General features: G+C 45.1%; 1 protein-coding gene across 2 annotated transcripts; it reads left to right on the top strand.

Annotated features, from left to right (window-relative positions):
• Nucleotides 1-1149: 1149 nt before the first annotated feature.
• Nucleotides 1150-17926, top strand: CD83 (CD83 molecule). 2 transcript variants are annotated; one of them, XM_008146099.3, is made up of 5 exons: nucleotides 1150-1355; nucleotides 1452-1567; nucleotides 12335-12539; nucleotides 15369-15475; nucleotides 16790-17926. In XM_008146099.3, exons 1-5 carry the CDS (start codon nucleotides 1319-1321, stop codon nucleotides 16913-16915), a joined length of 591 nt encoding a protein of 196 aa, XP_008144321.2. In that variant the 5' UTR covers nucleotides 1150-1318; the 3' UTR covers nucleotides 16916-17926. The 2 variants fall into 2 exon arrangements, with proteins under 2 accessions (XP_008144321.2, XP_008144320.2); XM_008146098.3 differs by having other exon boundaries at nucleotides 1152-1355; nucleotides 16787-17926.
• Nucleotides 17927-18494: the final 568 nt, after the last annotated feature.

The following is an 18494-nucleotide window of genomic DNA, read 5'->3' as shown; positions in this document are numbered from 1 at the left end:
TTGTAGTTGGAGCACACCTCAGTGGAGGTAATTTTGGCATTATTTAACAAAATTGTGAAGTTCCTTTGACCTAGCATAATTTCCTCTAAGACTCAGGGGTGGGGAACTTCCAGCTCTGGCTCATGACATTTTTTGGTCTGGCCCTGCCAAGGCGTTAGGGGTGAGTGAATGTTTGACCAAATACAGCAGGCTAATTTTTAAGTTGATAATTTTGTATGGCCCTCAGATGATGTTATAAGTATCCAAATGGCCCTTAGCAGAAAGACAGTTCCCCACCCCTGCTAGGTACTTATTGAGAAAATAGCCACTATTACAGCCAGGGTTTATCTACACAAAAGTTCATGTTAGTAACCACAGCGTTGTCCGTAATGTGGATAATTAAAGAAGCAACCTAACACTATCTAGACTAGTAACACTAGATTAATGTCTAACACCAATCGGTTCTAATTTATGGTACAACTGTAGGATGGAATATTATGGAGCCACCAAAATGATACTGTTGTAACTGTTTAATGATGCAGAAACACTTGACAAATATTAAGCTAAAATCAAGTAAGATAGTAGGTAGAGTAGACCATTAAAAATATCTGTCTTTTATTCATTGAAGCAAAGACACCAAATGTTACCAATAGTGACTTCTGGATAGATTATAGGTGATTTCTAACTTCGTCTAGATTTTTTTTTGGGGGGAGGGGTTTTCCCCAAAATATTATTTTAATAGGAGCCTCTTTTGTAGAAACAATTTAAACAGGCTGAATGATACCGACTGATAACCCACACCAGAAGGCATGGCCAAGAACTAGTCTTGCTGCGTTCTTGGGGAAGTCTGAGTTTTTGGATCTCACAGAAGGTGGACTGAGGATCTGGCTCACTAGTGACGTCACCGCGGACAGGCTGGGCGCCTGGGGAGCTGCGGGACCTCTCTGAATCTGGTTTCACCTTCGTAAAAAGACCATTTTCAGCCTGGACGGGCCCCGCTCCTGGCTTTGTTATGCGGGTCAGCGGATGGTGTCACGCGTGCGAGCGCGGTTTGCAAAGCCAAAGCCCTGGGCGTTCCGCGGGGACAGCTGTCACTGCGGCCAGGCTGCAGCGGCGGCGACGCGAGCCAGGGGGCGCGCGGGGGCGGGAACGCGCGCGGGCCGCGGGCGCCGGGGGCAGGCGCGGGGGCGCCCCGGTGGCCGCGGGCGCGGGGAGGGCGCGCCTGCTGCTTCCGCCCCCCGCTGGGGATCCCCCTGGGCCGGCGCCTGGGGAAGTCCCGAAGCGCGGGTACAAGAGCGCGGCGCGGCGCCAGCGCGCCACAGGCCGGCATTCCCCAGCCATGTCGCGCAGCCTCCAGCTCCTGCTCCTGAGCTGCGGTAGGGCCCAAGACCTCCTGTCGCCGTTTCCCCCCGTTTCCCCACGACACCCCCTTTTCTCGCTTGCTCACGCCGCCGTCTCTCTCCCTCTTGCAGCCTGCAGCCTGGCGCCAGCAGCGCGGGAAGTGAAGGCGGCTTGTTCCGAGGATGTGGACTTGCCTTGCACCGCCCCCCAGGACCTGCAGGTGCCCTACAGGGTCTCCTGGGCCAAGGTAAGCTCCGAGATGCCCGCAGGCTGCGGTTTGGTCGGCTCAATTGGAGGCTGCGACCTGATGCGGCTGGGGATCGGGGAGTCTCCCGCAGCTGAACTCCAAGCACCCTGTCTTCCCATACCCCTCCCGGCCCTCGCCCCAACTCTGTGCGCCCCCAGGTACTCGGCAGACTTAGATTTTGTTCCCGAAGACCTCAGTTCTTTCCTGCCCCTAAACGTGGCCCGAGATGAATGACCCACAGTAGACGTCTGGGAGGGCAATACTGTTGAGCCCGTTCGGGTTGACGGGTTGATTTTGGAGGCCACCTGTGGTTGGGCCGGTAGGCCGGGGAGAAAGCAGCTAGGGCCTATTTAGACATTGGGTAAGAGGATTTCTGATTTATGGTGTTTTGTGACTGTGATGCCCATCAGTTTGGAGGTGGCGGGGGAGGGTGGGCGATTGGAAAGGAAGGACTGAGAGATGGATGTGATTTGGGTTTGTTTCATAGGTGGTGGTTACTTGTCGATCACCCCCTTTCCTTGGCCTCCTCCCTTACTCAGCTTCTCTGCCCTCTGGCCGTCCTGAGAGGTCCAGCAAGGAGGGTGTCAGTGAGGGTGTATGAGCCGTGTCCACGCGTGTAAGAACAGGCGTCATTGCCGCTACTGAGAGGATTGAGTCGCGTTGAGGCTTTTTTTAGTTTCCTCTGAACTGGAACATTTTCACATTCAAAGATTGCGGTTCTGGTGGCGTTGCAAAGCCAAGCCGCCTTGGCCGTCTCTGGTCCTTTGTTCGCCTTCTCTGATGAGATTACTGCCTCTAGGTTAAGCAGAATGAGTGTGCCATTCCAGCCTTATTCTGCAGCTGTCACTCATTTGTCCTCTTACCTGGGAGCAAATCTCCATGTTTTGCCCCTTTCCAACCAAGCAGGGTTCTCTTCTGCCCAGCATAAAAGATGCTGTGAGAACCTGAACACACATCTGGCCATTTAACAAGGCAGCAGAGGACAGAAAGTGTCGCGAGGCTAGCCAGGTAGGGATTTAGTTTTAAAGAAGGGGGAAACCGTGAAACCACTGTTCTTTCCAGAAAGTAATTAAGAAAAGAAAACAATATTGATATTCCCAGGGGAGTAATGAAAAAGTACTCCTGAAACAAGCAGATGAAATCTCAGACTGTAAAGTTCAAACAGTTGTCAAGTTAAATCTTCTTGCACGAGGTCACTTGGAATGATATAGTAAACCATAGCAATTAACCTTTGGCTTCTCGGATGTCAGCTGATGATGTAACTCTATAATGTATGTGCTTGTTTATCGAACATGACTTTTGCATGATTTACCCTGCAGATCTCTCAAAATTGTGATAAAAAGACAACAGTGTCTTGGCATTCTCTTTTTTGTCTGTTGGCCCATGGAATAGAGTCTTTGAAAATTCATACCATACTTATTTATTTTTAAGAAAGTGAGCTGTGATTGAGTAGTGTGGACAGGAGAGCCATGCTGTGCCAATGCACTAATCAAATATCTCAAAAATGATATACATTGTTCCTTCAAGAACTTTTTAACAGGTCCCAGCATATTCTGTAGATATTTGTTATTTTCCAGCCCAGTAATGATATTTTGCATCAATTGTTCTTGTGCAAGAAAAATGGATAGCGTGTTCTGGAAATAAGGTGAAATACTGAAATACTTCATCTTATGGAGGATTAAGTGTCTTGTCAAACTCCCCCCCCCTCCCAAGTTTCTTATAAAACATTTCAGTCAAGCAGCGAGGTAGCTATAAAGTGAGCAGTTTAAATCTGGTGACTATGGCCAGCCTGGCTCACATCACCTTCTCAGCATCACTAGTGTGGTTTGCAAAACCTCTTGCATAGTCGTGGTTGCCTGCTGGAGAAGTAAAGCAGAGAGTCCCTTCCAGGGCGGGTTTTCACTGTCTGCCAATTGAATCACATTCTTACAGGCCTTCTGCATGTCACAATTACAGTTATAATGACTCACAATCCAAAATTCCATTTACCACCCAGTTCTCAGGCACCACAGAGCATCCTGCCACTGTCCACTTGGCACTGATCACTTGTGATTAACAACAGGACCTGTGCAAACCATGTGTTCCTTATCACCTGTCTTTTATCAAAAGATTCAAAGCTGACGGTGTCCAATCAGTATTTATAACATTAGGACGAATGGGGATGGAACAGTGTCCATTTTATTCTCTTTATTAAGCAGACATAATGAGAGGGACCCAGAGGGGGCTTAGTATAGACATGCACAGGGAGGAATCAAAGGTGGAGTTAAGAGTAGGTAGAGATAGCCCAATTCTTGTTAACCCAACTTTACTTTCCTCCTCTCTGGAATCCAACAATGGGTTCTCCTCTCATCCTTTCCTGTATTGTATCTTTTTTTTTAAAAAAATATATTTTATTGATTTTTTACAGAGAGGAAGGGAGAGGGATAGAGAGTTAGAAACATCGATGAGAGAGAAACATCGATCAGCTGCCTCCTGCACACCCCCTACTGGGGATGTGCCCGCAACCAAGGTACATGCCCTTGACCGGAATCGAACCTGGAACCTTTCAGTCCACAGGCCGACGCTCTATCCACTGAGCCAAACCGGTTTCGGCTATTGTATCTTTTAAGGCAGCATGAGTGATTGAGAAGAAAAAGAAAAGTGAATACAGAACATCCATTAAATTTAGCTTTTAAAGTAGTGAATAGATTGTGGTTGTTTGGGGAGGTATTTTGAGAAATTTTGCAAATAGACTTTGCTCCAGCACGCTTCTTCCACAGGCTGTGACCTTGAGTTGGATTCTAGCATTAGAGGGCATAGCACAATCCCGTGTCTGCCAGGAGTAAGAGCACCCATTAAAGGGCCACATCTGTGCTTCAGACTGAGCACCATTGGTTTGCACTCTCTTTAATGAGGCTGCACTAGGTTTGGAGGGAGAGGATGACACTGGGTGGAGTGTTTGGGGATGGTTGATGTTTGCTACTACTACTAATGAATGACTATTAATCAAGAAGATGTAGTACCATCCTTTATCATGCTAGGAGCCCTGACAACCTATGTTGATGCATAACGAAAGAGGATCTATAGTTCGTCTCTGGCTGACACTGCGGGGGTGAGGACAGATGCGTCACAAGACGAGTGTGTTTTTTAGATGATTTCCAAAGGAAGGGAGAAAGGGGAAGTAAGACTGTGGTTTCAGAGAATAGATCAGACTTGACATTTATTGTATTTAGAAGAGTCCTAGCTGTGGGAGATAATGGGGTATCCTGGAGACTAAGGGGTCTGTGGGAGAGCAGGTTAACGGCTTGAACGAGGCTACTTCACCACTCAGATATTTCTTGTTCTTCATTCATTATGAAGCTGTCTCCCATGTGCATTGCTAAACTCCTATTCAGTGGAGTTGTATTTTCTGTCTCTACCATCTTATGTGATAATGAGCTACACAGCAAGGGGGCGCTAAGCAGAGCAGAGTGCCTTCAGAGGGGTTAGAGTTGATGAGTGGTCTGGGTAGATGTACTCTCTACAGCCACAGACCCTGAAGGGCGCATGAAGGAGCCAATGCATGCCACTCACTGTACTTCCTTGATTTTAGAATGCCATCTGTTGTAAGAGAGATTTAAGGACATGTTTTTAAGAGAAAAAGGAAATATTTGTACATTAAATATAGAAGCACTAAAACACTGAAAAGTGAAAACAATGTGTGTATTAGCATCATAGAAAAATCATACTGTCCCCATTGGCACCTATACTACTTGACCTGGTTGAATCATTTTTATGGGCTCCACTTTAGGTCAAACTATGAAAGACCTAAAGTTGGTTTTCAAATGTCTGTCATATTTACACCTTCATTATTCAGTAAATATTTCTAAGTCCCAAATATGTGCCAAGTCCTGGGCTTGGCATTGGCCATCCCAAGATCAACACAGAAGTTTTGCCAGAGGATCATGTATTTTTATTTTATGAAATATATTTTTATTAATTTTCAGAGAGGAAGGGAGAGGGAGAGAAAGAAATACCAATGATGAGAGAGTATCATTGATCAGCTGACTGCTGCACGCCTCACACTGGGGATTGAGCCTGCAACCCGGGTATGTGCCCTGACTGGGAATCGAACTGTGATCTCCTGGTTCATAGGTCTACGCTCAACCACTGAGCCACACCAGCTGGGCAAGAGGACCATCTTGAGCACAGGAATGGACATAGGGCTCTACAAGCATTTGGGGGAAGCTATGGGTAACTAGTGATTTAGTTACTAGTAACTAGTAACTAAAACTGAAAGGTGATGTTAAGAAATAGACTGGGAACAGATTGTGAAGAACCTCGAATGCCAAACTATAAGGGTTTGAACTTTATCCTTTGATAGCAGGGGTCCATTTCAAGTTTTTCAGCAAAGAGGATGACATAATGAAAAATGTCATATTTCTCGTGGTGAAGGGCAGAATATGATTCATCCTGAAAGATGAATCTCAGAGTGAGGCTTTATTCTTTCATTACTGTGAAACTTCCATCAGGTTAACTCGGTAAGACTTGAACACATGCATAGAATATTCCTTCCCTTTCCTCTTGGTCCCCAGTCCTGTCCATGTGGTTCTATGGAAGAGTGGGCAAGGCAGAATGTGACTGCCCGAGACAGGGCAATAGAAGTCTCAGCCAGACCAGAATAGTGGATCACTGAGATTTTTGAACAATGACAAGACAGAGCAAAATTGCTAAAATCTTTTAGTTTGGAAGAGGGTAGAGAGGAAGAAGACAGCTGAGAGTGAAATAGGAAAAAAAAATACCAAACACTTGTTTTCCATGATGAAAAGGGGGAAGCTGAATCACATGAGGACTGGATTTTCTTAGTTCTGTACTTGGTTATGTCACTACACAAAGAAGAGGAAGTTAAAAGAAGGTCTCAGTGACGTAAGGGAAGGTTTTATGAAGGGCAGGACTAAAAAGAGATTCGCTTACCTAAAAAAAAGTGCTCCTCCATCTAAAACTGTTTCCATGATCCCTTCCTGGCTACTCCTGTGATGACCCCACATTTTCTACCCGCAGTCCTTAGCTCAGACCTGACCTAGGTTAAAGTACTTCCCTAAAATTTAGAAAACTTAGCCTTGTGGATAGTTTAGAGACACTGTGAGTAGAAAAATAATTTCTTCCTAAAGCAGAGATTGGGACTTTTAGGAAATGTTGCCAGAGAGGAGACTGGAAGTATCAACAGTAAGGCATGACTGAATGAAGAGGACGGAGTGGAAAGCTATCAGAGGTCATTTTTATTACCAATGTTAGCAATTATAAAGCAGTTTATGTGTTTGCTGACTTGATTTTTAAAATAACCCCTTGAGAGATGAGGTAAGTAAGGTAGTTCCAAATGAGGAAATAGCTCAGAGGTGAAGTGATTTACCAAAGATGACCCAGCTAACTGATGGAGAAGCTGGGACTTGACTTCAGGCCTTTTGATTCCAAGGCCAGTGGCCTTGTAATGTTCTCATTGTACCTAAAACTCACTCATTCATTCAGCAAATACTTTTTGAATATTTCCCATGTGCAGGGACAAATTTAGAATGCTGAATGAAACCTTGGCTATGAAAAGAAAAGAGAGTAGTAATATTTTTAGGGCTTTCTGTGTGATTGACACTCTGCTATATGTACATCTCCATCATCACAGGTATCTTTACACCAATGTTGTGAGGTTTAATTACCACCTAACCCCATCTCTGTGAGCAAAAGAAGCCTGAGAGCTGTCCAGTCAGTTGGCCCAGAGCAGGACTTGTGGTGGGACTGGGGTTTGGTTCTAGGCCCAAAGTCTGTGTTCTTCATTATGTTGCCTCTGCCATAGTCATAGTCTTAACCGCCATAAATTAAACTCTGTCTGTTACATCTACTAAATTTCAAAGTGGAAAGTCATTTTTCCAATAAAACTACACTTAGAAAAAAACGATGTTAATGTGCATACATTCTACCCTCATTATGACATCAACCTCCAAGCCAAACTATTTTGCACGCTATAAAGAGCTGTTTTTATGATGAATGGTGATTATATTGGCACTTTAATTGAGTCAGAAACCAAGGTACATGAATGTTAGTGCACGAGAAATGTGATTTAAAAAAAGCTGTTCAGTGTGATCAGAATATATTAGATTAATTTAATACTATCTTTAAATAAAAGTTATACTTTTAAATATGTGTAATCAAATTATTGAATCACATTTATGTGCATACACACACACACACACACACACACACACACATGCATATTGCCCCTCAAATAAACCTCTTTCTTGTAGTTAGTTTCCTATCATATTCTTAATGGATCTTATGAATGATAAATTTGGATTTTAGGTTTGTGGTCAAAATTCTTTCTTTGTGATAAGAATAGAAGTATAGCACTCTTATATTCAAATATAGTAATCCAGGAGGTTAGCATATATTTGGATAAAATGATATAAACTTAAATAAACAGTTTATACAATAGTTTTTGACTAAAACATTGGTTCATTTTCAGCCATATTCAACATTTATTTGATTTGTTTTATTCTAGTTCAAATTTGTCCATAATTTCTAAAAGAACTTAATTCATATGCCCTTAAAATTAGTACTTGTATCTGATTGATTTATTATTCAGCAAATTAAAGAGAGTTGATTTAATTTAGGGCTTGTGGTTTTCTTAAGGTCAAATTGCAATTTTAAAGAAAGAATATGGTATGTTAATAATTTAGTCAATTTGGAAGCCTTGAGACAAGTCAAAAGTACGTAGGCTTTCTGAAAGTGAGATCCTGTATTTTGCCCCTTTCTAATTCAGTCAAAAAGGTAGACTGGCCAGCATAAGAGTTACTATAGGGAATGAAGATTTTTAAAATATAATTGTGATGAGTGTTTGGAGGAGTTAATTTGCCCAGATCGTGTTGTGGTCTAGCGCACTACAATATCAGCATTATACTAGTAAAGGGTGCGTTAAATCATTCCTGTCAATTATGCTTGGCTGTGACTGCATCGGAGAGCTCCTTTTGTAATAAATTACTGTTTCCAATAATGTGTGTGCAGAGAGGCAGTGAAATACGTTTAGATTTGGAATGTTTAAAGAGCCGTTCTTGCCAGTGGTTGAGTTTGAGCCAGCTCGAATGTTTATAAGAACTCATAAAACAAAGCAAGTTGAGGATGGCCTGTTTGCTGTTACTCCATCATCCTCCCACTGAAATTCTCCTCCGGTTGCTGCCGCCACAGTGAACTCTGCTGATCCCGCAGTGTGATAGCTGCTTGGGCACAGGGCTGCAGGCAATGATTTGAACTTTTACATCTGGAGTCTCTTGGTACTGCTAGTGGGCACTCCCACTTTCAGCATGCAGCATTAACATCAACACTACAACTGTGTTTGCGGCTGTAGACAAGGCCCACGTTCCCCAGATGGAGTCACATGAGAAGGTGTTGACACAAGACACGTCCAAACCTGTAGAGAATTTTTGAGTTTATTTGAGCCAAACTGACGACAGTTGCCGGGAAGCAAAATCTCACCGGATTGAGAACATGCTCCAGAGAAATGCAGTTTTGCAGCTTATTTTATATATTAGAATCAAAGGAGGAGATGTAAGGAGAGTTGCATGAAATCCACTGGTGATTGATCACAGGGGCGGGAGAAAGCAAAGCATGGAAATCTCAGTGACTAGCTAAAAAGGCAAAATGGAGAAACATATTTCTTTTACATTGGTGGGTACCAGTTAGTAACTAACATTTACAGCACATAGAGATGATGTGTGTGGAACAAGATAAAATGAAAGGTTTGTGGTCTCCTGCTCTGGTGGGAGGTTGTGCCCTGAGGGATCTGGAAAAGGAGATTAGTCTGACATTTCAAAGGTATGCTCTCTTAGATGCAAAAGTGACAACACACAGGTTCAGTTAAGGTAACGGTTGGTCTTTGTCAAGGAAGCTACAAGCCTAGGACATGACTACCTATCATGACTTGCTCTTAGTTAGGAATTTTTATGTTCAGACCACCCTATGTGGTTACTTTCATTCTCTGAGTTTGTAAGGCCCGCCGTGCAGGCCTCCCCTGAGCTTGTCAGGTTTGGTATGTGGCCCCTTTTTCATCCAAAGAGGCATATCTTAAAATAACAAAAAGAAGGGGGAATAGGCATTGTCTACACCCACAGCTTGATGCCAGAGGAGGGTTATGAAATATTTCCAGGCACATTGTATGAATGTACAGGTTCCTTTTGCTGGAGCGAGTTACCAGGCAGAGAGAGCTGTTTGTTACTGTGGCAAGAGTTCCCAGGTGAAGCCAGTAGCATTCCTTGTTCTCTGGGTCTTTCAGGAAGACCCAGGAAGGGGCCATTGGAAGATGACCCTGTGAGAGTTGAGATACTTTGCCGTGATCCCATGGATGGCTGTGTGGCTCAGTTCATCACAATTCTGCAGGTCGCTTTGGGGTTCTTTGTTCTGCCTTTCCCTACTTCTCCTGTTTGTTCCTCTCACCCTGCCTTGGCTTTGCTATTGAAAATAACCAGAGGCCCGCTGGAGGTTTTCGCTAGAAGCCCATGAAAATCTGGCCATCAAGTAAATTACTTTTTGTTGTTGTTACTGGTGATGTTCAAAATGAATTCTCCTCTGCATATGGGCAGAAGGCCACTGCCAGCAGTTCTGATTAGCTGGGCATATAGTGCTTGCCTGGGAGGCTCTCAGCATGACAGTGGGGTCCTATTTATGTAAATAAGCACAATAGTTTATTTTCCATCTGCTCCAGGGGGTTGGAAGTTTTGATCTTGACTCTTAGGGCCTTTCTGAACTGAGGGAGGGAGTCACTGGATGGGAGAGGAGGCTCCAGGAGAAAACCAGAGGCAGATCATCTCAAAATGATGGTTGCAGCCAGTGTCTGTCTCTTCAGATGCAGAGATTTCTAGCAAAACAGAGTTCCAGTGAAATCTATTAGAAAGTTGAACGCATTTGGAGGTTAAGTTTGAAAAGACATCACTGTGCAAATTGCAGAGACCTAGCTGACTTGATTAGTTCAAACTAGAGATGGGGAGTCTCGGGACAGGTGGCCCCTGATGGTCTCGGGCACCTGACCCATCTAAAGCTCTGGTGAAAAGAGGCACCTCTTCAGGCAGCAGGGGGGACAGGTGCGAGCACATGATGAGGCCTTAGTGTGTGGTTTAATTAGTCCTGAAAAGGGAAACATTGAGCTATGTTATGTGTTTTAGAATCCGTTGGACGCCTTAGTTTTTTCTAAGGTTCCTTGGCCACACCTCCTTTTTTCCCCTTTATTTTTGAATACCTAAAGGCCCCAGTCTGTAGATCCTTGATTATTCAGGAAGGAACCTTTCAACACAAGCAGGACCGTCAAGCAATAGGATTTACATTCATAGACTCGGCCTGAGAAAAGCCATTAGTCTTAGCAGCCCCGTGCTAGTGAGTGGAGCAGGGCTCCGTGCAGGAGTGATAAATCTGCCACCAGATGTCTCTGCAGCCCACTCCACAGGAATGCTAACTACACCCGAGGCTGTGGAAGCTGGAACCGGAGCTTTCTGGTGACTTCATAGCGTGTTCCTTAACTTAATAAATTAAGCAGGAACCAACCACTGAGGGTGTGTGTGTATTTTCTCTCCTTAGGTGTCTTGGCGTCACTGGGTGTTCCCCTGATCCCTTGGTTATATATTTCCCTGCACGATGCCCTTCTGAGAAGGAGGAGAGGAGTTGTAGGTGCCCCAGAATGAGGGATGAAGCACTTGTAGGGGCGGGCAAAGACAGTGGCAGTGAAGCCTGCTAATGCTGTGTCTTACCTGGGGTGGCTCTGTGGTGCTGTCACAAGGCTGGGGACAGGTAAGGAATGCCACTAACCCAGGCTCCTGCTGGTCCCCAGCCACTCAGCATAGGGCTAGAGGCTGAGCACCGAATACAGTGATTCACCTCCCTGCTTGTTTAAGTCTGTTTTAGAAGCTTTGAAACATTTCATTGGAAGGTGGACGGGCAAGTTAATTATACATCTGGGAAAAAGAGAATTGATGGTGAGTGCAGCATGTGCCTAATCTTTGAAGTAGGAGATGACGAAGAGGCCCCAGCAATTAATCATAAAGATAGTTCAGGGAAAGAAAACTCACCCAATTAGTTTGGCTAAATTTGGCATCTATAGGCTGATCTGTCCTGGGTACAGTAATTTAAGCTGTAACTATCCTTTCACGTGTGTGTTGATATAACCAAATGACCTGACACAGAGTCTCTGCATGGCACTACAGTCACCTGTCTTCCTACTTTAGTAGAGTAAGTGTGGTACCTCCTGTGATGTCTCGGATGACCACACAGATACACAGCCTTTGGAGAACAGCCTACATCAGATCATTGTCTGGCAATGGTCTTAACAGATTTAGGAATGTTTCCAAATGGAAGGCTGGGATACAAAAATAAGAGTCAGTCAGTGGGTGAGTTGGTAGCTGGAGAACACAAGAGGACATTTAACATAGAACAGTCAGCAACCAAATTTGATTCAAAGTGATTTACCCATTTCATCAGATCATCGTCAACACATCATCAGCGTCAATAGCAACACTCTCTCTTTCATGTAGGGTGGAGGATGGGATATGAAGGATCATAAATACAGTCCTGATCTAATTCCAAAACAAACAGAGACTTAAAGAGTTGTCACTGATTCTCTCCCCCCACCCCCCAAAGGTCACACATCCACACAATAAATTGTTTTCAGACATCTGTGGAGGAGGGGTTTTGTGAAAACAAGAGGCAGCACATTGGTGTGGAGGCTCAGTGCTTGCGGATCTGTCAGTAGAGCATGATTCAACGATTCCTTTTTTTAAACAGCTTACAGAGAGCGGTGAAGAGAGGATAGAGGTGCAGAACCATCACCAGATGGAGCAGGAGGACCTTTATGAGGCTCCCAGTGAAGGGCTATATTCCCTGAAGATCCGAAACACTACCAGCTGCAGCTCGGGCACATACAGATGCACTCTGGAGGGGCCGGAAGGGCAGAGAAACCAAAGTGGCACAGTGACCTTGAAAGTGACAGGTGAGGTGGTCTGCTGCACTTGTTTTCTTCTTGCAAAATGCCTGTGCACTTTCTGTAGCTGTTAAAATTGACCCTCTCCGCTGGAGCCTAAGTCAGAAGCTTTGGAGCACATCTGTGGCTGAAAGCTAAATTCTTCTGCAAGAATGCCATGACTTGTTCTTTTTTTCTCTAAATAAGGACAGATCCACCCAGCCTGACTGGGGGAGATGCCTCATGTAGTTAATTTGACTGTCCTTTAGTCATATAAGAGTCCTGTGGAGCAAATAGGAAGTATCTAAGTCTGATTTTTGGAAGATGGAGAAATTGTGTGGTCTCCCAACACCAGATAACTGTATAATATTCTGCTCATTTGGGGCCTTGAAACATAGTTGCTTCATGTTTCTACCTTTTTAACACGAGAATAGCACTTCCCTCTCCCTTTACAGAGGTTAACTTTCCCAATATCTCAACTCAGGCCAAAGGAAAAGAGTACAGTAAGAAAGTCATGTTTCCAGTGACTGATATTCACTTTTGCTCCATGAATCAAGACAAGGATTGTCTCCTCCTTGGATTTTTAAAAATAAGTTCTTTATGTAGCTATGCCTTGCATTTGATTTCTGCCCAATTCTTGTTAGTGGCTGAGGCTTGAAATGACAAACATGTTGTTGTCACATAATCCCTGATTTTTTTTACAATAGCTACTCTTTCCCATCCAGTATTTCAAAGGAATATGACTCAAGATAGTATTCTTGAGGCACTCAATGAATATTATGATAGAAACTAGAGGCCCAGTGCATGAAATTCCTGCACGGGGTCGGGGGAGGGCTGTCCCTCAGCCCAGCCTGCACTGTCTGACTGCCAGTTTAGGCCCAATCCCAGTGGGCAGTTGGACATCCCTCTCACAATCCAGGACTGCTGGCTTCCAACTGCTCTCCTGCCTCTGCCTGATTGCCCCTAACTGCTTCTGCCTGCCAGCCTGATCACCCCCTAACCACTCCCCTGCAAGCCTGATTGATGCCTAACTGCTCCCCGGCCAGCCTGATTGCCCCTAACTATCCTCCCCTGCTGGCCTGGTCACCTCTAACTGCCCTCCCTTGCCAGTCTGGTTGCCCTAGCTGTCCTCCCCTGCAGGTCTGGTTGCCCCCAAGTGCCCTCTGCTGCTGGTCCTGTTACCCCCAACTGCCCTCCCCTGCAGGTCTGGTCTCCCTCAACTGACCTTCACTGCAGGCCTGGCCCCCCCAACTCCCCCTCACTGCAGGCCTGGTCCCCCCCAACTGTCCTCCCCTGCAGGCCTGGTCCCCCCCAACTGTCCTCCTCTGCAGGCCTGGTCCCCCCCAACTGTCCTCCTCTGCTGGCCTGGTCACCTCTAACTGCCCTCTCTGCTTGCCTGATTGCCCACAACTGCCCTCCCCTGCAGGCCTGGTCTCCCCACAATTGCCCTCCCATGCAGGCCTGGTCACCCCCAACTGCCCTCCTCTGCTGGCCTGATCACCCCTAACTGCCCACAACTGCCTTCCCCTGCAGGCCATCTTGTGGCAGCCATCTTGTGTCTTGGAGTGATGGTCAATTTGCATATTACTCTTTTATTAAATAGGATGATAGAAATGGGAGAAACCTGGCAGGGAAGAGCAGAGATGAAGTGAAAGCAAAGCTGATTTTCTTTCCTTTCCTCTTCGAAGGCCTGCAAGTTGTCAGAAGTTACGTGGTTAGACTCTATAGTCACTTAGATCTGGCTCAGGTATTAGCTATGCTGTTCCTTAGCATGTAATCTTGGACAAATCTCTGATTGATTCTAAGCCTCAGTTCTTTCATCTCTAAAATGGAATAATAATTTCTATGACCGGCTTGCTATGATGGTTAAATGAGATATTGCATTAAAATGCTAGTACAGTGCCTGGGAGCAGATGGTGTGCCCATAAATGGTAGGAAGCATTAGGACAGTGATTCTCAACCTTGAGTCACAGGTTCCTGTGAGAATTCATCCCTAGACTATTGCACTAACTTTTAAATCCAGTTTTAGGGGTTGACAGTTTTCTTGAGGTTGTCCCTGGTAAGAACCCCAAATCATCTGTACTCTACCTGCTCCTACCTGGCCTTCAGGGAGACTCAGTTAGCAACCTTGCTTCCCCAAGCAGCTCATAGGATGTCATGTCTGAGTGGGGAGAGGCTGTCTCCGCCATGTCCCCTCCTGGGCTGAATGTCTTACTCGGCCTCTCAGAGGGTTGCAACCACAGCCTTTAATGCCCCCCAGGGAGCTGTTCTGTAGGCCACCCTTACCATCATTCTTGGTGGAGGAGCTTTAACAGTTTTACAAAAGTGTGTCTACTTATCCAGCAACAGCTGGGCAGCTCACTGCCTCATTTTGTAGTCCTGCAATCCTCCTGATGTCAGGACACCCAGCATTCTACACAAGACAATGAAGATAGATAGATCAACAACTGATATAAATGCAAATTAAAAGCCAGGAAACCCCAGACATTTGAAATGGAGACTGATGGGCAGCACGATAAGTCGGGACCTGACTCCTGACTCTGCTACCTGCCTTAGTCCCTCGGCCTCTCTGAGCCTTGATTCCTTCATTTGTAAAATGAGATGCTCAGACCTGTCTCAGAAGATTCAGTGAGATGCTATGTGTCAGTCCCATTGCACACAGCTGGATAGAGTGAGAGTGAGAGCTGGCTGCCGCCATCACCACCACTGCTGTCATTACTGTTGTTCTTCCGATGGCACAGATGTGAGGACAGTAATGGGAGACAGGGACTTAAAGAGCAGGAACAAAGCAGCTGAGCTTTTTATTATGATAGAAAAGCCCTGTTAAATGGCTTCATATTTCACCTATGTTTTTTAAAGGATGCCATAAGGAGCGCAGAGAAGCAACTTTTAAGAAATACAGAGCTGAGATTGTACTGCTGTTGGCTTTGGTGGTTTTCTACTTAACACTCATCATTTTCACTTGTGTAAGTATCTTCTTAAGACATCTGTTATTACTAAAAGATCACCTGGGGCACCAATCCGAATGTTTTGTAGACAGTGTGCGTCATTTAATAACAGAGAGCTCGTCTCTGTGCCCTAGACTTCTTGAGCCCCCGGACTGTGAGAATCATTACAACAAGCTCCCAGCTTGTTCTTTGTCCTGTGGCTCTGCACAGAGCACTGGGACGGGACATGAAGTAAGATATGTGAAGGGAGTCTGAGGAATGCCAAAGGGTCCTACTAAAGTGCCCGAGGGCCTCGCCTCATGGTGACAGTGGTGGAAAGTGCAACACCTTCTGTCCCCCAGCCGGACGGAGGCAGCCTTCTTGTAGGCAAGTGAGCAGCACAGCCACACAGTGTCCTTCACCTGCCCTTCCACTGTCTCCTCTTAGGGCTTCTCTCCTTATATTTTGTTACTTTCACTCACTTCTTTAGAATTAACCCTGCGAAGCCAGAGCAGTGGGGACCACAGAGAGTGTCCTGCGGTAGAGGGTGGCTGGCCACTTCTTAGGCATCCCTGACATGCCCTTGAGCTACTGGCAGCAGGTTCCAGCTTAGAGACTCGGAGCCTCTTCTGCATAGCTGCTCACCTAGGTTGACTGAGGTTGTGGGGGCGCAGGGTCAGCTCTGGGCCTGACCCACAAGGAAATGATCTTTCCCATATGCCTCAATACCACCAGGAAGGGCTGGCTACGTAGGGACCGGGACAGATCTCACTCAGGAGCTATGCCAGGGCTCCTTTGTTTGGTCACTGATTGGATCTCTATATGTACCTACTTGCCTCTCTGGTCATGTACTCCTCTCTCTGGTTGCTATTCTAGACATTAGTTAAGTAAAAGACTCTGGTGAGCACCTACTGTATACAAGGCCTTAAGCTAGGCACTGTAGGGGTGTAAGACATAGTTCCTGCTCTCAAAGAGCTTGTCATTTTGTCCTTAAAGTTATTTGCATATACGATAGTTAGAATTACTGGGCAGTAAATTTTAAATGTGAGTGACTTCAGTTTTTTGTTGCAAATGCCTGTTTCTGTGGGCACTGATTTTCCCCATACAGATAACTAACAGTAGGGGCCTGAAATGACCCCAGTCTGTAACTGGTGCATCTCCTGGTTAAAGTTTAGAAGTAGCAGTGAAATAGACCAAGCCCAGTGTAGAATGAATGAGTAGCCAGCATAATGAGGGCTTTCAAACCAAATGTGCAGGCAGCCCTTAGTGAATGGAGTCTAAACGAAGTGACAACTGGTGCATTTCTCCAAATGCTCACTTCTCAGTTATCTCTTTTAATTTATTTTTCAGAAGTTTGCAGGACAACAGAGTGTTTTTCCAGATTTTTCTAAACCTGTAATGGAACGAGCATTTCTCCCAGTCACCTCCCCAGACAAGCCTGTGGAGCTAGTGACTCTTCCCAAGACAGAACTGGTGTGAGCAACTTTCTGCAGGATGTTTCTCCTAAAGCCGAAGGCTCCATGATGTGCCTGTGTGTCACCGAGGACAAAGAAGAACGCGCCCCACACCGAAGGTGGCAGCGTTCCTGGGAATTCCTTCACGTGACCGAAACATCTGAAAGGGAATCCCACCACACTTGCTGTGAATAGAATTTTGAAAACCATCACATGACCACATAGCATGGGCCGCCTGCAGGGTGCTCTCTAGTGCTGCTTCTTCACGGCTCAGTGCTCTATTCAGCTATCTGGTCAACCTCTTTGAAAGTTTTTCAGTCACATAAAAGCTATGGTGAGGTGCAGTGGAAAAGGGTCTTGGGAAATGTGAATCTCCGGAGCTGGCCCTGGGACAGACTCTTGAGGACAGCTGCACATCTGGGAAACATCTCTTTGAATTTGCTATGTTTCTTATACTAGCCCAGATGTTTTATGTCTGGAAGAAATGGACAGGCCATGCTGTGAGACAGTGGGGAATATTTAGCAAATGGTTTCCTGGTGTGAAGGCCCTGCTATTACTAAGGGGTATTCTGTACACTTAGAAATATCAGGTGGATGAACTGTTCCCGAACAGGGCCTTTGCATCTGGGAAAGACACGTGTAAAGAAGCAATAAAAAAGAATGCCACCTTTATTTTTATATCTCTATAATGCTTGTCAAAGAAGGACTTGTATTTTTTCCTCCCTTTGAATTTTATATCTAAAGTTAGATATCGTTACTAACTGACAAGCATCCTGACTATAAAGAATGAGAGGACAACAGCTGGGGTGACAACAATGGGACAGAGACCTGTTTTCTGGCTAGTGACCTGGTGGAAATGTCGGACCAATCATGCGATCTGGGTTTAGCCCCAGTTGTCTCACTACATGTATGATCTTGGGCAAGATCCTATAGTTTCTACTGTCTTGGTTATAAGCCAAAAGCTGTTGTATGAGTTGATTGAAATAATGTGTGTGAAAATGCTCTAAAAAAGTATAAAGCACTGTACACATTTGAAGCTTCATTGTGTCATTATCCTTATTATTGCAGTGGTGTTCTGGGCAGGGGAGAATGATTTCCACTTTTTATGTTTTGAATTGTCCCAAACAAAAAACCCTACATGGGAGGCTTTCCCGTAGTCTTCTGTATAAGATGCCTTTGGGGAGAGGGGAGGTCAGTTCAGGCACCTGTTCCTGAAGCACCAGCCAGAAGTCCTCCACAAGCCGCTGGGACGAGCCACGGGGACGTGGGGAGAAGGGAATTCACAAATGTTACGTAGATGTTTGGGCAAGTGTTGTGTTTTTCTTATTAAATTTGGCCCTTTTCCTACTTGTTTTCCAAAGAGACTTTACCCCTGTAGTAGTGTGTGCATTACCCACACTAATGTTAGAGAGTAAAAGGGATGCCAAGTTGATTTAGGGTTTTTGCCTCTTTGTCACAGATTTCATTTTATTAAATGTATCCATGTGAATAGGGAATGTTTTTCCTTTCTTTTTTTTTTAAGCTTTTAAAATTGATTTTTAGAGAGAGAGAAGGGAGAAGGAGAAGAAAGAGAAAGAAGGAGAAACATCAATGTGAGAGAAGAG

The sequence above is a fragment of the Eptesicus fuscus genome, chromosome 9 (genome assembly GCF_027574615.1).
Source record: "Eptesicus fuscus isolate TK198812 chromosome 9, DD_ASM_mEF_20220401, whole genome shotgun sequence".
Lineage (NCBI taxonomy): Eukaryota > Metazoa > Chordata > Mammalia > Chiroptera > Vespertilionidae > Eptesicus > Eptesicus fuscus.
The sequence above is the reverse complement of the archived record's forward strand: the minus strand, read 5'-3'. Positions and strand labels throughout refer to the sequence as shown.